At 54.7% G+C, this 24,997-nt stretch overlaps 1 protein-coding gene across 1 annotated transcript; it reads right to left on the bottom strand.

Annotated features, from left to right (window-relative positions):
* Positions 1-10,671: 10,671 nt before the first annotated feature.
* On the bottom strand, positions 10,672-24,904 carry LOC131818708 (galactoside 2-alpha-L-fucosyltransferase SEC1-like). Its single transcript, XM_059153346.1, has 4 exons — positions 24,829-24,904; positions 20,572-20,690; positions 16,106-16,217; positions 10,672-12,843 (listed from the first exon to the last, which is right to left on the bottom strand). The coding sequence occupies exons 2-4, from the start codon at positions 20,671-20,673 to the stop codon at positions 11,819-11,821; spliced, it is 1,239 nt and encodes a 412-aa protein (XP_059009329.1). The 5' UTR covers positions 20,674-20,690; positions 24,829-24,904; the 3' UTR covers positions 10,672-11,818.
* Between the last annotated feature and the right edge of the window lie 93 nt (positions 24,905-24,997).

Genomic DNA, 24,997 nt, shown 5'->3' on the forward strand with positions numbered 1-24,997 from the left:
CTCAGTGGGGAGCCTGCTTCAACCCCTCTCTCTGCCTGCCCCTCTGCCTGCTTGTGATCTCTCTCTCTCTCTCTCTCTGTTAAATAAATAAAATCTTTAAAAGAAAATACTTTATGGCCAGAAAAGGCTGGCCACCATCTGAGCTCTTAGTGAGTTGTAATCACTGATCGCAGATCACCAACAGAAATATAGTAGTAATGAGAAAGTTTGAAATATCTCTAGAGTTACCAAAATGAGACACTGAGACAGCAAGTGAGCAAATGCTGTTGGAAAAATGATGCCTAGAAATTTGCTTGACACAGGGTTGCCACAAATCTTCAATTTGCAAAAAAAAAGAAAGAAAGAAAGAAAGAAAAGAAAAGAAAAATTGCTGTATCTGCCAAGAGTCAAAAATGAAACCCAGTACAAGGTCCCACTCAAGCCTCGCTCCATCTCCATGAACACTGGTCCATGTCCTCTCGGAGTCCAGCCAGTGTGCCTAGAGGAAGTGCAGCCTGTCTGCGGTAGAGAACCCACAGGGAGTATGCCTGACCATCCCAGCCAAGCCCCATGCTGAGCCCCATGCATTAGAGACCTCCCACCCCGCACAGAGACAGGAACCACCAAGTCAATCCCCATAATTGGGAGAAATCATCAATTCTGCACTTAGAGCCATGATATTTGGGGATGGCTTGTTACATAGCATTAGCTATCTGAAACACTTCCCATTAAGGTGACGGGTCCCTGAGAGCCAGAAGCATGTCCATTTTTTTGCTCATTACTGGGTCTCCACTGTCTAGAATGTTTCCTGGCAGAGGGCAGTGCTCTGGAAAGAAGGAGGGAAGGAAGGAAAGAAGGGAGGGGGGGAGGAATGGACATAACCATGAAGGTTACCTATGGCTTCTGCCATCAGATTGGGAGCCCTCTGGGGTGGAAACCAGGGCCGGGCCACCCCTAAGCTTGTCCCTGGGCACAAAAAAGGGCGTTGGTGAATTTCCTTAAAATGTACTGTGGAATTTGAATTCAGCAGCTTGCTCAGAAGTAGACAGACTGGTACAACAAAGCCCCATACACCCATCGCTCGATTTTCAACTTGTTGCCAGTCCGGCTTGCTCTGTCCTTTGCCTTCTCACTCAATCTGGACACATTTCAGTGTGTTCCTCTGACCAATAAGAATACTGAAAAATGGGGGCGCCTGCATGGCTTCCGTTCAGGCCATGTCGCAAGTTCTCAGAAGAATCGAGTCCCTCATTGGGCTCGCTGATCGATGGGGGGGTCTGGTTCTCCCTCTGCCCCTGCCTGCTGTTCCCCTTGCTTGTGTTCTCTGTGTGTGTGTGTGTGTGTCAAATAAATAAATAAATAAAATCTTTAAAAAAAGAAGAATATTTAAAAATGTATAGCAAACCCCACGTTGTCACTAGCCCTAAAATTAAATCATCTCGGGACGTGTGGGTGGCTCAGTCGGTGAAGCGTCTGCCTTTGGCTTAGGTCATGATCTCAGGGTCCTGGAATCGAGTCCTACATGGTGGGGGGGGGGTCCCTGCTCAGTGGGGGTCCTGCTTCCTCCTCTCTCTGATCCTTGCCCCTCCACTTGTGCTTTCTCTCTCTTTCTCTCTTGGAATCTCAAATAAATAATTAAAATCTTTTTTAAAAACGTTAAAAATTAAAAAAAAATTTTTTTAATTAAAAAAAAATAGGGAGGGGCGCCTGGGTGGCTCAGTGGGTTAAAGCCTCTGCCTTCGGCTCAGGTCATGATCCCAGGATCCTCAGATCAAACCCCACATCGGGCTCTCTGCTCAGTGGCAAGCCTGCTTCCTCCTCTCTCTCTGCCTGCCTCTCTGCCTACTTGTAATCTCTGTCTGTCAAATAAATAAATAAAATCTTAAAAAAATAATAAATAAAAAAAAATAGGGACGCCTGGGTGGCTCAGTGGGTCAAAGCCTCTGCCTTCGGCTCAGGTCATGATCCCAGGGTCCTGGGATCGAGCCCCGCATCAGGCTCTCTGCTCATCAGGGAGCCTGCTTCCTCCTCTCTCTCTGTGCCTGCCTCTCTGCCTGCTTGTGATCTCTGTCAAATAAATAAATAAAATCTTTTTTAAAAATTAAAAAAAATTAAATAGTCTCTGAACAACATATAAAACCCAATCAAATGATTTCCCTGATGGTCTCAAAACCGCCCCCCCCCTTTTTTTCCTTTCAACCTCCAGCAGCATACCCTCAAGCAAAAGTGGAAATAAATCCATGGGGCCCCTCCCCAGTGCCCATGCATAACAGCGCCCTTTGCTTTGCGTGTGATAATAGCTAATGCTGCTGACAGTGTGTCTATGTGTTGGGCATGGTTTATTTTTTATAATAGTTGGTGGAGATAGAATTCACTTACTATAAAATGTCAAGTGTATGAATCGCTTGAAGTATTCAATTGGGAGGTGGATGGTGGCCTGCTGATCTGTGTCTTATAAACCGGAGTAGCTACAGAGGTGGGCACTCATCTCCACATTGAGGAACATCATCATCTTCCCCCACCCTAAAAAAGCAAGCTGGAACCCATAAGTGCTCACTAGCTAGGCGCCCACCAGTCTGCTTTCTTCCATCCCTGTGGCTCTGCCTTTTCTGGATGTTTCGGACAGTGTGTGGTTCATCAGCTGGGTCGGTCCTGTTTTAATCCTCAGAGAGGGGAAGTCATTTCCCCAGAGTCACACAGCAGGAGCAAAGGGGGAGCCTGCCAGCCTCAGCCTGGGGCCAACGTGCGCACTTAGTCACGGAGCTTTGGGTCTTCTCTGAGCCACTGTGCAACGCGTGTTCTGTGTTGGGCTTAGGGACATCCCCTAAGAGACATCCCCTGAGCTGAGAAACAAACCTTACTCAGTAAACACCACCTCCCTGGCTCTTTGCCTTCCAGTCCAAGGCGGCCACAGGGCATATGGCCGGGGAGTCTGTTTCTAGTTGGGCTTAATGCCTGGTCATGACCCAAGGTGCCTAGATCCCCAGCTCGGTTGGCTCAATTCGGGGAGAGGCATTTGGTTGATGAGACTGAGTTTCTTCTGGAAAGATCTCTCTGGCCTCTGAGAGTTTGGGGAGACTTATTAACCACAAGCGGGGTGGATGGGGCTGCTGGGTCACCTGTGGGGTGTGCCCCGATAGCTTCCACGGCTTCCCAGATTCACACCTAGTGTTTTCCCCTTTGCTGGCCACTGGGTTCCCTATCTGACCAGGAACACAGCAGCCTGTGTCTCTAATCTGCTGGTGTGCTAAGTGAGAGGCTTGGCAGGAGCTCAGCACTTGGCCAAGCCATTCAACGGACATGAAACTGTATCAGTGCTCCGAGTCTGCTGTAACAATGATGCAAACTGCGAGCCTTCAAGCAGTACTAAAGAAATGATCCCTCCCAGCCTGGTCTCCGCTGGAAGCCGGTCTCCACCCGTCATCCCAGGGCGCATGCCCCTGGAGGATCCATGTCACCTGCCACGTGGGAGGCGAGGCCCACCCTACCCCACCGTGACCTCATCATAACAATTCACCTGCCAAGACTCTAATGTCCAAACAAGGACACATGCCGCAGTCCCGGGGCATTAGGATTTCCACCCGTCTTTCTGGGGGACACAACTCCACCAGTAACAGACACACATGGTGTGCTCCATTATGGTCTGGAATACAGGGCGAAGGCATTCCTGTCCCGGGCTTCCTTCTGTCCCCTGTGGCGAGGACAAGGAGGAGGTCTTTGAGCTCAGGGCAGAGCTCAGTAAATATTTGTGACTGATTTAGCGTGGTCTATGGTTAGCTCAGTTTATGATTGACAGCAGGCCAATTTCTGCTTTGGCCTTCATGAAATAAAGGAGTCATTCACTTCCTCTTCCAAACAAGGCCCTTTAAACACCAGGAACAGAGTTGGGTTCCTTTTTGCCTTGAGATTAAACAGAATGAACTATGGTCTTATTGCTCTACCCCACCCCGCTCCCGGAAGCCAGTGGCACCTGCTCTGTGCACCTGAAGGGCAGGTTCCTGGTGGGCACCTCCCCGGGAGGTAATGCAGGAGAGCGTCTGGGAGGATGGATCTTCCGAGTCTTCTCCTGCCAGGCTCCCAGAGGCCAGAGCAGGGTGGAGGAAGTTGGAGAGATGGGGAGGAGGGGGGCGGGGTCAGGGAGGTAGGGCCTGGGGAGAGATCTGGCACGGGAGTATTTTGTTGAAACGTGAGATACAGTTGCCCTTTCCTTCTGTGCTTTGATACTGTTGCAATTGGCAGAGGGCCAGAGGTCATGGCTCAGGTTCCTCTACCCTTCCGGCTTGAGTCTCTCTGAAAGGGACAATTTGGGAAAAGATCCTGACTCAGGTAAATTACCCTTGTTATGCCCGTGTTTTGGCATCCCAGAGACCACCAAGGAGCCAACACTGATGCCATCACATGAGGGTTTATTTAACAAGCTTAAGCTTGGGTCCGAGTATACCCAACACAACGGAGTAGGGACTTGGACCCCGAGCTTAGTCAAGGCAGGGGTATTTATGGGTTCCTATTACTAAAGCAGGGTGGGGATTCCTGTTACTAAAGCAGGGTGAGGGCTTCTGGAACTAAAGTGAAGTAGGGGAAAGCTCAGCCCTTGGTCCCAGGGGCCGGAGATGGCTGCCAAAGCTAAGATGGCTGTACTTAGGCTAAGGCTAAGCCTGAGGTGGGATGGCCTCAATTTTTCTGGGCCTCCACATTTCCCCCTCTCAGAGGAACCTAAGGAAGGACCCAATCATGGGTCCAGGCTGGTCTCAGCAACAAGGTCCGGTGGTTGGTATTGCTGTCTGAGCACCATGAGCTAAACTGTACTGACTCTGTCTTTGACAAAAGTAAGCAACATTAGTGGGGTGAGAATGGTGCCATCTTCGCTTTAGGGGATTGTCCTTGTTGGGCTGACTTTTCCATTCTGGGACGAAGTCCTTGAGAACGGCGCGCGGGTCAGCTGGCCGGACACGGGTGTAGAGGACCCAGGGAGTCATCCCGTCGACCTTGAGAGCGGTGGGAGTGGTCAGGATCACGCTGTAGGGTCCCTTCCAGCGAGGCTCCAAGTTTTCCACTTGGCGGCAACGCATCCAAACCAAGTCCCCAGGTTGGTAAGGATGTGGTTCCAGTTCCGTCTCCATCTCAAGTGTGGGCAGTTAGGATCCCTGCATGGGCTAGACAGACTGTAATGCCGCAGTGACTGGAGTACAGACCGATCAGTCATCGTTGAGGAGGAGGCCTGATACCCCGTCACTCCAGCGTTTGTCACCCACCGGTCCGGTGGAGTCGGAGAAGGCCCTCCATAGCGTGGGTGGTGGTCAAGATGAGATGTTGACCCAAAGTCAATTTGCTTGCATCCTTGACCAGGAAGGCCGTGGCAGCAATTACGCGGAGGCAAGGGGAAACCCAGCCGCTACTGGACCGAGTTTCCTGCTAAAATAGGCTTCTGGTCTTTGTCAAGGCCCCAGAGTCTGAGTCACAACTCCTTTGGCCACGCCTGCTTCTTTATCCACATACAAGTGGAAGGGCTTGGTAACATCTGGGATGGCCAGTGCTGGGGCACTCAGCAAGGCTGTTTGTAATTCCCGAAATGCTCCTTATATCTGGGGCTGACTGACTGGCAAAAGCAAGATCGTCTAACTTCTCTGAAGTTTACCTCAAGTTGTCTAGCTTAGGCAAACAAACATTTAAAAATAATCAACTTTAGAATTTAACACCCATACAGGTGTGTTATTAAAACATAATTTTTCTCTAAAATAACCCTCATTTCAGGATGCCTAGGTGGCTCAGTGGGTTGAGCCTCTGCCATCGGCTCGGGTCATGATCTTGGGGTCCTGGGATTGAGCCCCGCATCGGGCTCTCTGCTCGGTGGGGAGCCTTCCTCCTCTCTCTCTGCCTGCCTCTCTGCCTACTTGTGATCTCTCTCTCTCTCTCTCTCTCTCTGTCAAATAAATAAATAAAATATTTTAAAAAAATAACCCTCATTTCCAGAGATAGCCAAATCAGGACTAATTCATTTGAAGAACAAGTCCAGTTTTAACAAACTTGGCCTAAATACTTACAGAAGCTCAGCAAGAACAGTGAGTGATCTTATAGATCTTCTAGAATCTGTTTTGCAGGAACTTCTTCTTTTTTTTTTTAATTAAAATATTTTATTTATTTATTTGACAGTGAGAGATCACAAGTAGGCAGAGAGGCGGGCAGAAAGAGAGGAAGGGAAGCAGGCTACCGGCTGAGCAGAAAGCCCGATGTGGGGCTCGATCCCAGGACCCTGAGATCATGACCTGAACTGAAGGCAGCGGCTTAACCCACTGAGCCACCCAGGTGCCCCATGTTTTGCAGGAACTTCTCAAAAGGCATCTCTAGGTTGAACTTTTAGTAGCTTCTCCAGGCCAGAAGCCAAGCCATATAGTTCAGACATGCCTGTAATACCTGTCGATTTGGGCGAATTCCTCTTCTTCCTCAGGTTCCCAAAGTATCCTGAGTCTCCCACCTGCCAGAGAGTGACATCCTTTACTCACCTGGTGAGGCTGCTGGGAACTCTGTAAGCAAGGTATCAGGCCAACAGTTCCAAAGGGTTTTACATCTCCAGGTTTTATAAAGTCAACCTTAGTTCCTTTAAGCTGTCTGGTCATACCTGAGTCTTTTCAAATATGACATTCCAGTCAAAGCCTTAGTAGAATAACCAGTGTTTCCAATGGTGTCCTGTTACAAGGAGAACAGATTCTTATTGAAATTATGCAAATGACTGATTGCCACGGAAGAACGAACACTTGGCTGAGACCTTTTGATTTCAGGGGGTTCAGATAGAAAAGTTGAATGATGCTTTGATTTGTTTACAAATGTATATTTTCACATTTCTCTAAGTCACAGACATCTTAAGAAAAAAATTTCCCTAGTCCGGAAGAGCAAACATTAGAGAACCAGCAATGTTTAAAATAAGACAAACATTAAGAGACACAACACTAGGGGCACCTGGGTGGCTCAGTGGGTTAAAGCCTCTGCCTTCAGCTCAAGTCATGATCCCAGGGTCCTGGGATCAAGCCCCAAGTTGGGCTCTCTGCTCAGCGTGGAGCCTGCTTCCTCCTCTCTCTCTGCCTGCCTCTCTGCCTGCTTGTGATCTCTCTCTGTCAAATAAATAAACAAAATCTTAAAAAAAAAAAAAAATAGAGAGACACAACACTATAACTTTTAGTTTATTTAGTCCCATGTTACTAATTCTAGTTTAGTTTGAATGCAGCTTTAGTTAGTTTTGGAAATTCTTACCCATTTCAGTTCTGATCTTAAAGATATTGAATACCTGTGCTGTCCTGAAAGTCCTTTTTATGACTCTCCTTTAAGATAAAACTTATTTTACAAGAGAATTAAAACAATTATAAATGACAAAAACTCAGAATGGATATGGTTAGAGCTGATGAGACCAGAGTTTACAATTTAGCTGGCAAGGAAATGGGTTATTTCTGTGACACATAACACTTCTATAATTACAATATCAAGTGATGATCTATCAAATCATTAAAACTTTAGGAAATGCATAGAATCTCTAGAGTAGTTACAGAATTTACCCAAATGTAATCCAAGGTTTATCATTGGTTTAGCAGTACTCCCTGAGTAACTTAGCATATCAAGGAAAAACCTTATGAGTCAAAGAGATCTCATTTACAATTTTGGGTGGGCAAAGAGAAAACCATTTACATTTTCTTAACAGCAGATCAATTAATCTAAAAAAACTTTGTCCTTTTAAATAGAGAGAATTTCAGTCTTATACCAATGGACCTTTAAAACCCATTCATTTCAATCTTATTCCCCCCTGGCCATCTTAAATTCCATTCCAAAGATTTCCCTTTGCAAACCTTCTACAACTTTCTTTTGCATCCAGGTTTTGTCCCAAGCCATTTCCTTCCAAACAACCATCTCATTTAGGACAAAATTACCTTCCCTTCCCTTCAACAAAATGTATTCCCATTCCTTAAATCTTTCTTACATATCTCCTACTTTCCTACATACATAGTTGCTTCCTTTATTTCCATCAGTCTTACAGTTAGTGGAATTTTGTACTTTTAGAAACACCTTAACCTCTAGTCCGTTATTAACCAATTGTGAACGGTTACAACAGAATTCTTTAGATGCCAATTTATGAATCAGTTAAGCACAAAACATGTTTACCAACAGACTTAAATATTCTTCTTTTTTTTTTTTTTTTTAAGATTTTGTTTATTTATTTGACAGACTGAGACCACAAGTAGGCAGAGAGACTGGCGGAGAAAGGAGGAAGCAGACTCCCTGCTGAGCAGAGAGCCTGATGTGGGGCTCGATCCCAGGACCCCGGGATCATGACCTTAGCCGAAGGCAGAGGCTTTAACCCACTGAGCCACCCAGGCGCCCCCGGACTTGAATATTCTTATTTTCTTTGCTGTAAGAAGTCAAAAACACAAACCTACGTTCAGTACTCAATGCTTTAGCTCTTTATCCTATCTGGAAAATACCTAGATGTCTAAGAAATTTAATTCCATTTGTCATCCAAGCAAAACTTTAACCTTTCAGGTTACCAATGACCTTGAAAGCTACTTTAACAATTACCCATTAAAACTTTGAGACAGACAATTAACCATCAGTTTAATTATCTCTTTGCTCATAGATTCCACGTTCCACCTGGGCCCACTCCACTTTAGAGGCCCTGCTTTCCCGCCAGCAAGGGGGAGGGGCTAGGCAGTCCCGGTCCTGCCAGAGACCGCAAGGAACTTCCCCCAAACAAAGGTAGTTTCAGCCGCTGCTTGGGAATATTCCTTAAAGTCTCTGTCTCTTAGACTAACCCCAGTTGGCTGCAGTTATAGCCCTAAACACACGAAATGAGTGAGGGAGAAGCCCACCTCTATTAGGAGGAATGGGGAGACGAGTCAGAGTCCCCTCACTCTCTGCTTGTCTCATTTCTCCAACCACAACAACAGCGCAACAGACAACAAAAAGACAGGACAAAGACAACGGCAGACCCAGCAGCCCTCCTGGGGTCACCCAACATTAAAGGATGGCCATTCAGATATGCAGAAAGTCAGAAACTTTCCCTTTCATATGTCCGTGCTCAGGTTATGAGCTCTTTCCCTAATGTCTGAGAAGTGGTCAATCATCAGAGACAGACGGGTCGTCTGTCCCCTCACGTCCTCAGCCCACAACAAGACAAATACACTTACGACAATTAACAAGAACGCACTCACAAAGACAAACGATCCAGCGCGGCCGTGAAGACAAAACTGGAAGGATGTTAAGGGAGAATCCGGCCGTAACAGCAGCCGGCTCTCTTCACAGATGAGGACCTCGTCCTTCAGGCCTGACCGCACCAGCAGCTGAGCCTCCAGACACGGGCCTTCCGCAACGGAAGCCGAGTCTCCAGATGGGGGCAAAGAGACGTCTCCCAAGACACCCCAGTTGACGGCCCGCCAAATGTCCGCTTGAGCCAATGTCAACTCCAGATACTCAGATTGGAATTCCTACAGGTAAAAAAAATGCAGAGTGGAGCTCCCAAAGTATGCAAATAGATATAAAAACAAACAAACAAGTGCACTCACCAGCTGGTGCAGGACCCTTCGGGTCGGAGTCCTGGGGTCTCTCAGATCTCGGTGGAACCTCCAAATGTTATGCCCGAGTTTTTATGTCCGAGAGACCACCAAGGAGCCAATACTGATGCCATCACATGAGGGTTTATTTAACAAGCTTAAGCTTGGGCTCAAGTATACCCGATGCAGCGGAGTAGGGACTTGGACCCCGAGCTTAGTCAAGGCAGGGGTATTTATGGGTTCCTATTACTAAAGCAGGGTGGGGATTCCTGTTACTAAAGCAGGGTGAGGGTTTCTGGAACTAAAGTGAAGTAGGGGAAAGTTCAGCCCTTGGTCACAGGGGCCTGAGATGGCCCTGAGAGGAGGGAGGAGAAGCAGAAGGGAAGTAAAGCCAGTCTGATTCTAGGCTTGTGCCTCCCACAAAAATGCGATGTGGAGGTCCTAACCCCCAGCCCCCCAGAATGTGACCTTATTTGGAGACAGGATCTTTAGGGAGACAATGACATTAAAATGAGGGCGTTAAGTGGGGACCAGAATCCTGGATGACTGGTGTCCTAAAAAGAGGAGGAGACAATGGTCATCGCAAGCCAGGAGAGGGCATGGGAACAGAGTCTCCCTTACCCCCTCAGAAGGGACCAACACTCCCGACTATGATTCTGATTTCCAGCCCCCAGAGGCATCAGGCAATCAATGTCTGTGGTTTAAGCCCTCCATGGTGGTACCTTGTTTTGGTGGCCCCTGGGACCCCCCCCCCCCGCCCTCACCCTGTGCACTCCCTGTGTGCATGCCCTGGTGTGTTCCCTCCCACAGTGAACCAGGGCTGTTCTGGGTGATGTATAGGATATGACAGACGTGACCATGTGTGACCGAGGCAGGCTCGGCCCTGAAGGCATGGCGGTTTCCACCTTGGTCTCTTGGATTTCTCGCTAGGGAGGCATCCAGCCGCTGTCAGAAGGCTTACGCTGTCCCATGTCACAAGGACCGGACCATCCAGCTAAATAGAACCTTCCTCCCAGCTCCCCTCCCTTTCCTTCCAGACCCTTCTGGTGCTTTCTCCAGGATCCCCCCTACCCTCAGCCCCAGACCATGCTGACTCCATCAGGACTTCAGGAAGTAAACTGGGGTCAAAATGACTTTGGGGAGATACAACATTACTGATAGGTTGAAACAAAGGTGCTGGACCTCAGAAGCATGCCAGGAAATGGGCATAAGGAAGACACTTGGAAAGCGTGTAAGACTGGAAAGGGATGGGTCAGAAATGTTCTCGAAACAAGAGTGCTTGCTCATGCTCAGTGACAATTTTCCATGAGCGTAAATGACTGTATGCTAAGATTTTGGAGGGGCGTGCGCTTAGCTGGCTCAGCCGGTGTAAGGTCTGCCTTCGGCTCAGGTCATAGTCCCAGGGTTCTGGGATTGAGTCCTGCGTTGGGGGGGGGGGGGTCCCTGCTCAGCGGGGAGCCTGCTTCTCCCCAACCGCCTCCCGTGCCACTCTCCCTCCTTGTGCTCTCTCATTCTGACAAATAAATAAAATCTTTAAAAACAAAGAAGTTTTTTTTTTTTTTTTAAATATCCAAAAAGGAGTATTACAAGAAAGATACCGGTATATCCATAAAGCCAAATGCACTGAACACAGGAAAGCCCGAATCGTGATCCCCTGGTCCAACTCTCATCCACACAGGGGTTTCTTAGAGGGACTCTGTGCCCTGGGGGCCTAGGCAGTGCCAAGGGGTGAGGCCATCTGCCTGCAGCTGGCTGCTGACATGACCGGACTTTTGTCTTTTGGGACCCCTGGGTTCCACCAGCCACTCCTAGGACCTTACACTCTGGGAGTCTTTGCTGCCTTGGGCAGAGTGGTGTGGAGTCCTTCCTGAGTCCCACGTGCACCCCCATTTCCAGGGACCTCACCTCCCCACCAAGGGCACCTCCCCGAGATTCATCCTCTCAAATTGTGGGTTCCTCCCTTCTACATTAAGGCCCCTATGAAACCCCAAACCTGACACTTGGCTGGCTCTCCTTGACTGGAGGGGAGGAAAGGCTTCACTGAACCCTCCCAGGAGGCAGGGGCATTGGACTTAACTCCCAAAGCCACGGACAAGGAGAGGGCGAAAAATAGGTTTCCACGTTAAACCCTCTGGAAAGTTCGGGGTGCACCAACCCACACTCCTGTGTGTGGCGGGCACTTCTGGGGCCTTCCCACGACACTAAATGAACTTGTGGCAAGAGCCTCGGAGGGAAGTTCTGGATTAGGTCCGCTCGGCAAGGCCCAGAGAGGTTAAGTTACTAGTTCCAGGTCGCCCAGCTGGGAGGCCTCAGGGCCTGGAGTTCTCTTTGGCCCCACCCAGGTCAGCGGCGATGCCCACCCACTCTGGCAGGAAGGCTGCTTGGGGCTTGAAGATCCAGCGAAAGGGGGAGCCGGGCAGGGTAAAATTGGCCAGGTAGATGGTGTCCCCGCCCACTAGGTAGGCAGCCCAGATCCCGAACGTGCCCACGGTGATAACGCTGTGGTTACACTGAGTGAGCAGCGCGAAGTCCCTGGCGGGGGAGCCCTGAAGGCCATTGCCTGCGAACACCACATCCCCCCGGGAGGCGTCAATGTTTTGCCGACACCAGGCCATGTCATCGCTGGTGACCACGAAGACCGGGGAGCGGTGGCGGGCCCGGAACCAGGCCAGGGCCTGGCGCAGGTAGTCCCGGTCGGCGACCACACCCTTCCACACCTGCGGCATGATGCGAACGTAGTCCCCTCGGCGCACGTGGACGCCCACGAAGGTCACCCGCCGGGCCCCCTTGGCTTGCAGGCCCCTTAGAAACTTCTGGGCGTCCTCCCGCACGTGGTCGTGCAAGGTGAACTCCTGCAGGATCTCGTCTCGCAGGTGGTGGTAGAAGGTCCAGGAGCAGGGGTAGCCGGTGAGGCGCACGTACTCCCCGGGGATGTGGCGGTAGCGCTCCTCCATCCAGTCGTTCAGGTGGTAGTTCTGCCAGGGGATGCGGCCGGCCGTGCTGCCGTGCAGGACCGGGAGGCTGATCCGGAAGATGGGGGCCAGCGTGCTGTGCATCTCGGCCGGGATGAAGGCCGGCCGCCCGTTCATCTTGGCCAGGGCGTACAGGGTGGCGTACTCGCCCATCTGGTTCCCCAGGCGGCCTTTGGCCCTGATGGTGAACATGCCCCCTGGGGGCAGGGGTCCAGGGAGCAGGACCACGTGGCCTGAGGCCCAGGGGGCGGGCACCAGGGCCAGGCGGCGGTGGCAGTGGAAGATGGTGGACACCACCAAGAGGATGAAGAGGAAGTAGATGGTGAAGACAGAAGGGCAGGTGGCCCGGAATCCCAGGATGGCTGGGGTAGGGGAAGGGAGCAAAGGGGAAACGGGAAGTGGTCAGGAGCGACAGCTAGGGCCACCCGAGTCCTGTTCACCCCCAAATCATACATTCCTGTGCTCAACTCCTCCAAGCAAGTCCAGGGGCGTCCAGTATGTCCTGACCCGCTTTCTGCTCCTCCCTTTACCTGTGGTTTCCCCATGGCTGCAGCTTGGGGGTCTTGTGGGCCCGGGCAGAAGGAAGCACTGGGTGGCAGGACCCCCACTCTTCCTGCTCTGCCTTCTGCCCCACCCCTCTCCAGGAGCCCCACTACTCCCTCCGGCCAGCCTCATTAAATGGCAGGTTTCTGTGGGCCTTGCCTCAGCTCTCCTCTTCCTGCTCCAATATTCCAGGGCTCCTGACTTTAGTAATCTGACCCTTTGGGAAATCTGAACACTTATGGGCCCTCCTCAAATGTCCCTTGTTTAATGTGGGTCCCCAGCGAGGTCGGCTGGCTCTTCCACAGGAGGGCTAAAGTAGGACATCACCTGCCCTTCCCTGGCGGGGTACCATAAATGCCCTGCCCGCTGCTTTTGTTGCCAAAAAACGAGCCCCTCTTCTCTCTGGGCTGGTGACTGCTCTGTCCCAATCCTCATCACGCTGTCTGCTCAGCTCAGGTCCCGCTGGGGGCCAGCTTTCAAGGCTGTCCAGGTCCCAAAGCCAGAGCAGGTGAGCTGAGCAGGGACTGGAGCCTGGGCCACTGGAGAAGAAGCAGCGACTCAGGACCAATGTACCCACTGCCCAGGGCCTCCCTGGTGCGCAACTGGGCAGTTGTCCAAGGCCTGCACTCACGAGGACCTACGCTTCACCCGGCTGGCTGTCAACTGAACAGGCGGCTTCTGATCTCGGGGTTGCAAGTTTGAGCCACATGCTGAGGGTAGAGTTTACTTTAAAAAAAAAAAAATGGGGGCCTGCACTTGGTTTAATACTCTGCTCTCACTAGGTAGAAATTATCAGTACATCCAAATAAGGAATCCCATGTTTTCACTCCCAGCTAGGCTCTGCAAATCCGGCTGCTAGTTCGTTAGGCTGTCACCTTCTGTCCTTGAGTCTCAAGAGTGCCCTCTCCTGGCTTCTTGTCAGAAAAGTCCCAGAAAACCAGTACATCTGGGCTGCGGCCCCGGACCCCAGGCAGTGATTCCTTACCTACCACCTTCCTGAAGACTGGTGGCCAACCCCCATCTGAACTGAACTCCTGTGGGGACAAAATGGGGCCTGAAGCGACCTGCGGCTCCTTGTGGACTAGACTTAATGTGATGCCCGTGTGTTCTGCTGCACAAACCGTTAACGTTCAATTATGGGATGCTGCCCAGACCCCGCACCCCGCCATGGGGCCGATGGCGAGTTTCTGAACCCTGTCTGGTCCAAAAGTTTCAGGTATGAGTCTGCGGGCCTGTCTTCACTCATCTAGACCTCATGGTTTCCCCTGGGGAAGGCGCATTGTTAGAGTTATTTGACAGATGAGAACGCTGAGGCACAGAGAGGTTAAGAAACCTGCCGGAAGTCACACAGCTAGGAAAGAGGGAGCAATGGATCTGAACCTCAGAAATCTGTGCTCTCCGTTGCTGTCCTCGATTTTTCAAGTCTTCCGGAGGGAGAGCTCTCAGATGCACGCTCTCTGTCCAGTTATACGCAGAGCATGATCTGCCCTGCCTCCTGGAACCTCTTATTTCTGGGCCACTGAGGTAGGGATGAAAGACCTCTGAAAGCCCAGAGCTGTGGGTCCCACCTGGCTGAGCCACCACAGAACTGTGCCCCAGGGAGATCCTGCTTCCTTCTCTCTGGGGCGCTGCGAGGGGGAAGGTGCCCAATCCTGGAGGAGCGCCCCCCCCCCCCGCAAAAAAAGTTTCTTTCCCAATTTGGAGAATTCTTTCTGCTCAGCTCCTGCCCCTGCCGCTGCTTCTGCCCTTCCCCCCACAGCATCTCCCAAGGTACCTTTGGGGGTAATTGCCTCAAGCAGCTCAGGCTGCAGAAAAAAACAAGAGTGAGAAAGAAGCCTCCCTCCAGGTCACATTAGCTTAAGAAACTTCTTGTCCCCAGGAGGGGAGGAAAATAAAGGGAGACCCAAACCTTCTGGACTTTTCTCTGGCCAAGATAGGGTCGCTCCTATCTTGAGGATGCCTGGGTGCCTTCCCCTCCCCACTTTCAGGCCTCAGCCCAAAAGTCCCCTCCAGAACCCTGCCCTGCCCGCACTTTCCTGCCCGCTTTTGCTCCGAAGTGCCTGTCACCTTCTGCCATTCTCTAGAACAGAATTACTTACTGCTTTTCCATAGCGATCTCTCCTCTAGATTGTAAACCTGACAAGGACGGGATTGCTGGGGTGCGGGTACATAGGAGGGAGGGAGCCTTGCTCTTCCCTTGCTCCTTGGGCTCACAGTGCCTGTCTCCGCCTGTCCCCAGGCACCGGTATGCCCCCTCTTGCAGCCAACTGCTCCCCACAGCCTAATTTCAAAACTGATGCCTCTGTCCCAGCGCCTGCCCAGGCTTGTCCCTCCACGGTGGTGCAAGGGGGTCCCCAGGAACCAGAGTCACAGACCGTCCTGGCTGCGCCGGACCCCAGAACAGGCTCCTGACAGAAGGAGGGGGGGTCCCAAATTCCTCTCAGGGTTGGGTCCACACTGCACCACAATAAACCAGTAAACATACCAGTAAACATACACAAAGCCACGGCAGCACATATCTGGGTCTAAGCTCCCGAGGGCTTCTCTCAGAGGGAAGGAGTGGAAAGCTTTATTTTTCTAGTCAAAACCAGTGGGTCTGTAATGGTTGACACATTTGCACGAAAATCTCATGACTGAAGTGTTAAGGCCATGGGGAGGCTGTCTTTGAGCTCTGTCCCTGTCCCCCTCAAGGTCCCTGCTCTCTTCCTCCAACACCAGAGGAGTCTCACCTCCTCACTTCCTTCCCCAATGTCTTAGAAAGTGGCCCAGTTCTTTGGGTTTTCCTATGGCCGCCCAGATCTTGCCAAAAGGAAAGCGACTCACCTTAAAGCTCAGTTTACCCACAGCAGACAGAGGATCCAGAGGGGAGGAGGGGCTGGCTGGGGGTCCCACCACCTGGCAGATCAGCCCCTACCCCTCCCGATGGGAGGGATGGACTGAACCACCCACCATGTGGTGAGCTGAGCCCAGCCTCCAGTAGCTGGGAGCGGTGGGGAGTAGGTGGGACAGAGTCTGAGTGTGACGGCGGTGGGGACCCCGACCCGGACCCGGGAAGCCCATGGAGCCACTGTCCCATCCTACCTGTCTTGAGCCTCCTGGGCCAGCGTGCTCTGGGCTGCCTGGTTTCAGGCCCCCCTGGGGTGACATCCCTCACGTCCCACACAGTCCTGGGTGGTGTGACTGGATGGGGTCCCTGTGGGGAGAGTGTGGCTGCCGTTGGCAAAGGGACTGGGGCGGGGGTGGGGGGGAGTGGTGGTGGTGTTGGATTCTGCGGGCTCTGCTCAGAGCTCCCGCCCAGAACCCCCACTAGCCTGGGGCCTGACAACAGCCACTCGGCACTCACTCCTGAGAGCCCACGCCGCCGCAACCGCCAAGCTCCTGCAGGAGGGAAGAACACCACGTGAGAAGCTAACTACAGGGGACACTCTCTTCTTGGGTGCAGGTTTGGCCAATGTCAGGTACAAAGGGCAGGGTGCGTGCAAAAAAGCCAGGGAAAAGGAGCCTGGGCCCCAGATGGACCCTTCACTGCCTAGGCATGGGGGCCTAATGATGGGTCTGGTGGGAGCACAGCTAGACTGTGCTCCTTAAAGGGGGGATGGGAGTGGGCTTTGGCTCCCAGAGGGGTAGGCGCCTGGGGGCTGGACATCTGGGTCCCCAGATGGGCAAGGGCTGGCTTCCGGATCCCCCGGGGATGCCGGGGGGACTTGTGGCCTGGCTGGCTGAGGTGCTAAGTTTAAGGGCCAAAAACGGTACCCCGTGAACCACCCAGGCAAGAAAGGAGAGGTAGGAGATGGGGGCTCGATCCTTAACGAGGCTGGCGCTAAGGGACAGGGCGAATGCCAGGGCCGCATGGGTGCAAAATGGCACCAGGCTCATCGGGAGGGGCGGCGGAGGGTGAGGCCCATTATCCGGGGCCCAGGGGTGGGGGGGTGGCAGTCTCTGGCAACCACGGTGGGGATACTGGGGGCTGTGAAATCAGGCCCAGGGCGTTTGTGACCCCAGCCGCAACCCCAGATGCCTCAGAGACTCCCGGGAGCAAGCCAGGGGCACGGACACTGGGGCCCAGAAATGCTCCAAAGTCCCCAAACCTAAGGCAGTTCGTCATTAGGGTCTGCTGGTCCCAGAAGGGGAAAACTAGGGAGGGGGTGCTTTCCACACCAAGCCCTCCCTAGCCCCTGCCATCCCAGGGTCTGGACTTCAGGCACCCCTCAGACACTCTGCCACCTGGCCTTGCCTCTCTTTCCGCCCCCACCCCCGCCAGCACCTGCCACCTCCACTCTGTTAGACCTTCTAATCTGGGGACCTTAGGGTGGGTAGAGAATGTGGGGGCTCCACTCTCCTGACCCTGAGGCCTAGGATGATAGGCGGGAATGGGGAGGGCTGAGATTATCAGAAAGTCCTCTGAAATCCAAGGATAGGGTCCTCCTACTCTGAATTCTAAGGAGTACTCAGACATCTGCTTTCCCAACCCCCCTTCTTCAGCTCCTGAGTGATCCAGTCTTCGAGTCCCCTGCGTGACCCTCTCTGGTTCCTTAGCACACAGTTCTCTGGGCTTTGCAACTGGGTGGGAAAGGGTTAAGGCCGGGTGGAGGCTAGGGGTGGGTGGCAGTGAGGAGGAGGCAGTGAGGAGGAGGCGGCTGGGTTGTATGGCGATAATCCCCCTCCGTGCCCTGGGTGTGGAGAACAAGGTTAGGGCCCCACATGGGAAAGGGCCTCTGCTCTGATCCTCGTGGGCCAGGGGCCTGGCCTCTAGCTTTTGATGCCCCGCCGAGCCCTTCCCCCGCTTCCCCACCTCCCTACCGGCCAAGCTAGGGAGGCCCTCCATTCTCCTCCAGCTCTTTGGGTGTGTCTCCGAGCCCCCAGGTCTGCCTGTCTGTCCTGGCCCCGGCCTCTCTGAGACTCTGTACCCCCCATTCTCTGTGGATCTGGGAGTCCAGCCGCAACCCATCTGGACCTTCCGGCCTCCCCTTATATCCGGTCCTCTATCCTCACGCTTCCTTCTCTGCACCTGGCCCTTCCCTTAGACTTGGATTCCCTTCCTCTCTGTCTTTGCTGTCTGTGCCTCTGTCTCTTTCTCTATTTCTTCGTTTCTAAGCTTCATCAGTATCCAAGTCCCCCTCCCCCGCTTGTGGTCTCTCTAGGTTTCCCCATCTGTCCCCACCCCTGCCGTGTCCCCAGGGCCCCCACCCCTCGACACTGACGATAGCTCTGGGGTGTTAAGCTACGGATTAGTTCAGGCAAAATTCTCAATTTTGCTTGCGTTCTTTTCCCTTTGGGTTATGTAAACAGTAATTCTCCCCAGATGGAACTATTTTCCTCGCTTAGCAGCAGCCGGGGAGGGGGCTCAGGCAGGGCAGGGGGTGGAATGCAGGGGGTTCCTCAGAGAGCCTGGGGCGGGGGAGCGGGGTGGAGACTGACCCATGAGGGCAGCCTGAGGCCCTCAGCCTGGTCCCTCTTCTCCTCTCCAGGTACGTGCTCTGCTAGGACCATGTCCATGACCTTTGCACTCTTGCTCCTCCTGGGCCAGGCAGCCACCGCAGACCCATGTTACCATCCTGGTGGCCGTCCGCGCTTCTGCCTCCCACCAGTGACCCGGCTGACTGGCATAGCGACCTCCTGTCCCCAGGCCTGTGCTCTCTCCCTGGGGCCGGACCTCAGCCCCCGGGCCACCTGCAATGGCAGTCTAACCCTGGCCCTGGGTGGCCCCTTCCTCCTGACGTCTGTCAGCCTGCGCTTCTGCACCCCAGGATCCCCGGCCCTGGTCTTGTCTGCTGCCTGGGCTGCAGGAGGTCCCTGGAGATCGCTGTGGCGCAGACCCGCCTGGCCCGGGGCCTTGGGAGGCCCCGAGAAGGTGACCTTCCGAGCCTTGCCAGGCCCTAAATCCAGCGTCCTGGTCAGTCACCTCCGCGTGGAGTTCGGGGGCCGGGCGGGGCTGGTGGCAGCTGGAGTTCGGGGGCGCTGCCAATGCCATGGCCACGCAGCCCGCTGCGCCGCCCGTGCCCGGCCCCCCCGCTGTCGCTGCCGCCACCACACCGCCGGCCCCGGGTGCGAGAGCTGCCGCCCATCCCATCGAGACTGGCCCTGGCGGCCTGCCACGCCCTGGCACCCCCACCCTTGCCTGCGTGAGTCCTGGGGCCCCCTCTTCCTGCCCTCACCCACTCCCACCCTGCCCCCACCCTGCAGGGGCTGGTCCCTGGTCCCTACCAGCAGGGCAGTGTTTTGTCTCCCTCCAGAAAGCTCCTGGCTCTTCGCTTCACCCCTGCTGATCCTGAGCCCGCCCCCTCCTCCCCTGCCCTACAGCCTCCCACCTTCGCTCCCCCTGCCTGTCCTGGTCCTTGCTGCCCCGACTTCCAGCTGCCCCATAAGAGGCTCCAGCCTCTTGCCCACTTGCCATTGCGAAGCTGCTGCTGCTATGAAAAGCATTTCCTGAGCAAGCGCAGGTACAGGACTGTTGGACCTTTCCTGACTCCTCAGACCCACCACAGCAGTTAAGTCCATACTGAGGCACCACCTGCTGTGTACCAGGCGGGGTTTCTCATCACGTCCATTTTACAGACCAGGAGACTGAGTTTAGGTGGGGAGAAGTCCCTCGCACAAGGACACACAGCTAGGAAGTGGCAGGTCCAAACCCGAGCTCAGAGCTCGGGGGTCTTGGCTTGTCCCTGCCAAGCTCCTGTCAGGGGCAACCTTGCTAGGTTCTCTGGAGCGACAGACAGGCCCATGGGCTTGGCAGCGAGCCAGCCAACCTGGGCTCAAATCCCAGCTCCTCTGCTTCCAGGCTGTGCGACCACAGGCAAGTGACTTGACCTCTCTGGGCCTACACTTCCTTCTCGACTGTAACGTAGGGACGGTGACAGCATTTCTTTCATAGGCTGTAGTGCAAATCCAATGGGTCGATATGTATAAAGTCCTTAGAATAAAGCTGGGTATGGCACCTGGTACCGAAGAAGAGCTTGCTGCGTACCTGCCAATGTTACCGATCCCCAGATGAAGAAGGGGGACCCCCAGAGGGGAGGCATCTCTTGCCCTCAGGCTCTGTGCCAGCAAGGGGCAGTGCTGGGTCTAGACTCAGGGAGACAGAACTTCCTCCATAGCGAGCAACCCCCTACACCACGCAGGTAGATCAGAGCTCCTGAGTGTTTCCAGACCCCGAGCTTCTGGAGCCTGGCCCTTCCCCATTGCTCCAGCAACCCCTCCTCAGAAACAGCCCTCCTTCTTGCACTGCCAGCCTGCGGGCCTGGCTAGAGGGTCTGAATAAGTTATGAGGCCTTGGGAAGTACATCTACTCGACAGACAGACAGACAGACAGACCCCCCTCCTCTCTCCACCCTCCAATTCTTTGCCCATCCCTGCTCTCTTTCTTCCCGCCATGTTGCGTAGAGTAACTTACAGCGCGCCCCATCGTCCTTGGCTCCCCACTCTGTCCTCCTTCCCATCGGGGTCTTGCTGGACCCTCTGCTCCCACCACCCCTGGCCCACTCCCACCAGCCAGATCTGAGACCCCTGCGGGGTGGGGGTTTTGGGAGGGGGAAGGAGGGGAGACTTACATTGCCTGGGGGTAGGATTTGGTTCATCCTGGGCCCCGAAAGGGCCTGGGAGCTGGGGAGGCCGTCCCTCTGAGGATCACCATGTTGCCCCAGGCTGAGCATGGCCCCGGCTGCTGCACCTGGGTAAGAAGCCAACAGTGTTGTGACGAAGCAGAGTCTGGGCGGACAGGGTGGGACTAAGTCCTGTGGCCGAGCTGCCAGCTTTATGGGGCCCAGTGCTCTAAACCCCTTCCAGCCATGTGAATCTTCCGGATGGAATTGAGTTGAAGTCTTCACCCTCAGGTCAGAAAGAACCCAAAGCCTGATTCTTCCCACTGATAACCCGAAGAGTACTGCGGCCCACAGCAACCCAGGGAGAGAGGAGCTAAAATCCCCACTGCGTGAGGAAACCAAGGTTTAGGGAGGCGAGTCATTTCTTTCCTGCAGCTGTCCCCCTATGTTATGGGCACCTGCCAGTCCAGGCCTCCCAAACCCCACAGGGGTTAAAAACTCCTTACACCTCTCCCAAGAGCAGTCCATGAACCCCCTCCTGTGGCCCCTCACTCAGAAACGCTGGCTAGAAATACAGATCCCTGGGCGCAGCTGAAGGTCTGGGGTGTGCCCTGGAAGATGTGTGGTTTCTTCTTAACATTTCCTGGTAACTCTAAGAAGTAGGAAGGTTTGAGAGCCAAGGCCTCACTGATCAGCGCTCCCCAGGAACACACACACACACACACACACACACACACAATCCTCATGCCATGGTGGGCCACACTGGAGCACGGTTGCCAAGAGCTCTGGGTTCTGAGCCTGCCTCTGACCGCCCCCAGCCATGTTACTTTGGGCAGATGACTTTGCCTCTCTGTGCCTCTGCTTTTGTATCAGTAAGTTGGGGTTGATGACAGCACGGGCCTCACAGAGCTGCTCTGAGAATGAAACATGCTGAGAACAGATGCGCATGCTCTGTGTCACAGGCCCTGGGGCAAGCCTTTTATATCCTTTTGGTTTCCTTTAAACCTTGCAGAAGGGACGCTGTAACAGCGAAGGAGGCCGAGCTGTAGAAAGAAGTCACTTGCGCAAGGAGCACGGTGGGGAGCAGACATGCAGCGGGGCTGACCCCACAGCCCGAGCCCCCGGGAGCAGAGTGGCTGCTCCTCCCTAAGCTCCCAGTCTCACACAGACTTTGGGCCCTCAGGCTCACCCACTCCAGTCCAGTGTGCCCCCCTTAAAGATGAGAATGAGGCGGGTCTGGGACCCAGACAACCTCCTCATTGCAGGGATGCGTTATTTCCTCTCCTGAGGGTGGGGGTGGTGGGGGGAAGCTGGGGACCGGGACAGAAGGCGACAGAAGGCGGGAGCCTGAGGCACATGTCACGACCTGTCTCTAGCCTGCTCCTGCAACCAGCATGCCCGACGCTGCAGGTTCAACTCGGAGCTCTTCCGGCTGTCCGGTGGCCGGAGTGGGGGCGTTTGTGAGAGGTGCCGCCACCACACGGCGGGGCGGCACTGCCACTACTGCCGGCCGGGGTTCTGGAGGGACCCCAGCCAGCCTATCACCAGCCGCAAGGTCTGCAGGGGTGAGTGCGGCCTGGAGCCTGGCCTAGAGGGAAAGGAGGTGGTGGTGCCAGACTCCTGGGGCTGGGGGACTAGGTAGGAGCGTCTGGGGCCCTGACAGCCTGGGTCCCAAGTTCCTCTCCTCATGCAGCCTGCCAGTGTCACCCGATCGGGGCCACGGGAGGCATCTGCAACCAGACCAGTGGGCAGTGCCCCTGCAAGTTAGGGGTCACCGGCCTCACATGCAACCGCTGTGGTCCCGGCTACCAGCAGAGCCGCTCTCCCCGGATGCCCTGCCAGCGTGAGTCACGAGGGGCAGGGTTGCAAGTCCTAAGTGGGACAGGAAGGGGACATCCTGGATCTATAATGGGCAAGGATGCTGATGGCCAGGTCCTTGGTAGATGGAAGCTAGAGGCTGGAGGTCAGACTCTGGACCCTTGGGGGAGATGGGGACTCAAATTCCAGTCTCCTTAGTCTTGGGAAGGAGGAGGCTAGGAGCCTGGACTCCTGGATCTGAGGGAGGAGGGGGTGGGGGATCTGAAGGAAGAAGGGACTAGGGACCAACTCCAGGTCCTAGGAGGAGGAGGGCAAAGGGAGCGCACACTCCTGGGTTTTAAGGGAATAGACATGGGATCTGGATGCCTGGATACCTGTTGGGGTGGGGACGCATGGGAGGGGGCATTAAGGGTAAATTTCTCCTTTGGTTTCTCACAGGAATTCCAGAGGCAACCACCTCCCTGGCTACTACCCCTAGTGCTTACAGCTCTGGTAAGACCGGTTGGTGTGGAGAACCCGGAGATCAAGGGCGATCAGGGATGGGCTGCTTGGGCCCCCAGATGGGGATACAAGGGTGGCCCACTGAGCCCAATCCCAAGGGGTGGGGCACCCCAGTTGTCCATCAAGATGGAGCGTGGGAATGGGCAGGATGGGGCGCTGCAGTCCAGGCCCCGGGAGCCCACTGCAGATGGCCTGACCCTCCCCAGACCCCCAGTGTCAAAACTACTGCAATGTCTCGGACACCAGGGTACACATGAGCCTCCGGAGGTACTGTCAGCAAGACTACGGTGAGTGCCGGGGAGAAAAATGGCCGGCGGCTACTCAGGTGTTCTGTTGAATGCCTCCTTCTCCACTTTCAGCTTTCTCATCTTAAACGGGAAGGAGGTCTCTAAAGGACTCTTCCTGATCTCGGACCTAATGGGGCAGAAGACAAAGGGGGGCAGGGGCAGCAGAGTGGGGGTGTTCCTTATTTTTTTAGGTCTCCTCCTTCCCCATGTTCTTGGCCCCCTTCAGCTGGACATCTTTGAGGGAGAAAGGGGACCTTCTGGGGATGAAAGGAGAAGGGGGTGCCCATTGAATGGAGGGTCCTGCCTATCTTAGATACTTTGCATCACCCGTCAGGGTCCCAGATTCTGAACCGTAGGCCCACTCCCACAGAAGCTCACCCCCAAAGTTCCCTAACCCATGACCTCAGGGCCTATGACCTGGGGTATCTCAGATCTCTTAGATACTCAGGAGTTCAGCCCAGCCCTTGAATCCAGACCAACCTGTGACTTCCCTCAATGGTGTTAGACCCCAGGCCTCTCCTCCCTGAGAATCATCATCTGGCCAGTGGTGTTCTAGGACTTGGACAATAGAAACTTCTTGTTCTGCCTCCCACAGGGATCTTCCGCCCCACAGACTTAGCTTGTGAGCCAGAGTCCTGCCCACAGCACATCTCACCTTAGCCCTTCAGAGATCACGTTTCTGAATCACCACCAGTCTGACCTCAACCCTCAGGTTCTAGGTTCTGAACTCCTTCTGGCCCCCAAATTCATCCCAGAGCCTCTCCCAAGCCTTTTTCCAAGGGCTCTGCTTCTGACGTCTTTTGACTCTGCCACATTTGAGACCCCCGACCTGCCTCTTCTGCCTTGTTCCACCCACACCCACTGTGGGCCCCCCAGTCATCCCTCCCCACACCTCAGATCATTCGGGCATCTGCTGCTCCCAGGATGAACCCCAACCAAAGCATCCCACATGGCATGTCCCATGTTCCCAGGCTCCTCCGTTTGGCCTCCCCTCCACAGGAGGAGCCCTCCATCGCCCCACTCTCCTATCACAATTCTGGCACCCCATCTCACACTCCATAGAGCCCTGCTCTCCTTGCCTTGACCATGTCTCGTCCAGCAGGGTCCACCATTCAGGACACAGGGCCATACCCCCAGAGCTCTCACCCTCCAATGTTCAAGGTCTCTCTCCTCCCTTGGGGCTTCCTGGGAACCCACCCCCGGGGTCCTGTCCCCTCTCCCCACCGGGTCAGGCCCCTTGCGACCCCAGAGCACTCCTCTCCAGCCTGGGCCTTATGGCAACCCTCCCCGCAGTTCTCCGCGCGCAGGTGCTGGCGTCGGAGGCCGCGGGCCCGGCGTGGCAGCGGCTGGCCGTGCGCGTGCTGGCCGTGTACAAGCAGCGGGCGCGGCCCGTGTCCCGCGGCAGCCAGGACGCCTGGGTGCCTCGCGCCGATCTGGTCTGCGGCTGCTTGCGGCTACGACCCAACACCGACTACCTGCTGCTGGGCAGCGCAGCCGGCGGCCCTGACCCCGCGCGCCTGGTCCTCGACCGCCACGGCCTCGCGCTGCCCTGGAGGCCACTCTGGGCCCGGCCACTGCGGCGGCTGCAGCTGGAGGAGCGCGCCGGGGGCTGCCGCGGCCTGCGGCCCCCCACCCCAAGCCCAGGCCCCGAACCCCGAACCTCAGAGCCAGAGCTGGGTGCCTCCACAGCCCACTGAGGAACTTGGAAGCGACGGTGAGCCAAGCCTTCCACTTCGACGGCGCGTCCCTTGGCGAGACAATCAGAAGCTGTGGAGCCCCTGACGTCACTGGCACGCGCCCGCTAAAGTGCGTGGGAGTGGGGGCGGGGC

Source organism: Mustela lutreola, chromosome 16, assembly GCF_030435805.1.
Source record: "Mustela lutreola isolate mMusLut2 chromosome 16, mMusLut2.pri, whole genome shotgun sequence".
Classification (NCBI taxonomy): Eukaryota; Metazoa; Chordata; class Mammalia; order Carnivora; family Mustelidae; genus Mustela; species Mustela lutreola.

What these genes read in the sequence shown, in the direction of transcription:
- LOC131818708 (XM_059153346.1), bottom strand. Translation starts at nt 20,673, where the DNA reads ATGCTCAGCCTGGGGCAACATGGTGATCCTCAGAGGGACGGCCTCCCC. An exon ending in AAATCCTACCCCCAGGCAAT is followed by an intron (nt 16,218 to 20,571) that starts GTAAGTCTCCCC and finishes CTCTCCCCACAG; the next exon opens with GGACCCCATCCAGTCACACC. An exon ending in GCCCAGGAGGCTCAAGACAG is followed by an intron (nt 12,844 to 16,105) that starts GTAGGATGGGAC and finishes CCCCTACCCCAG; the next exon opens with CCATCCTGGGATTCCGGGCC.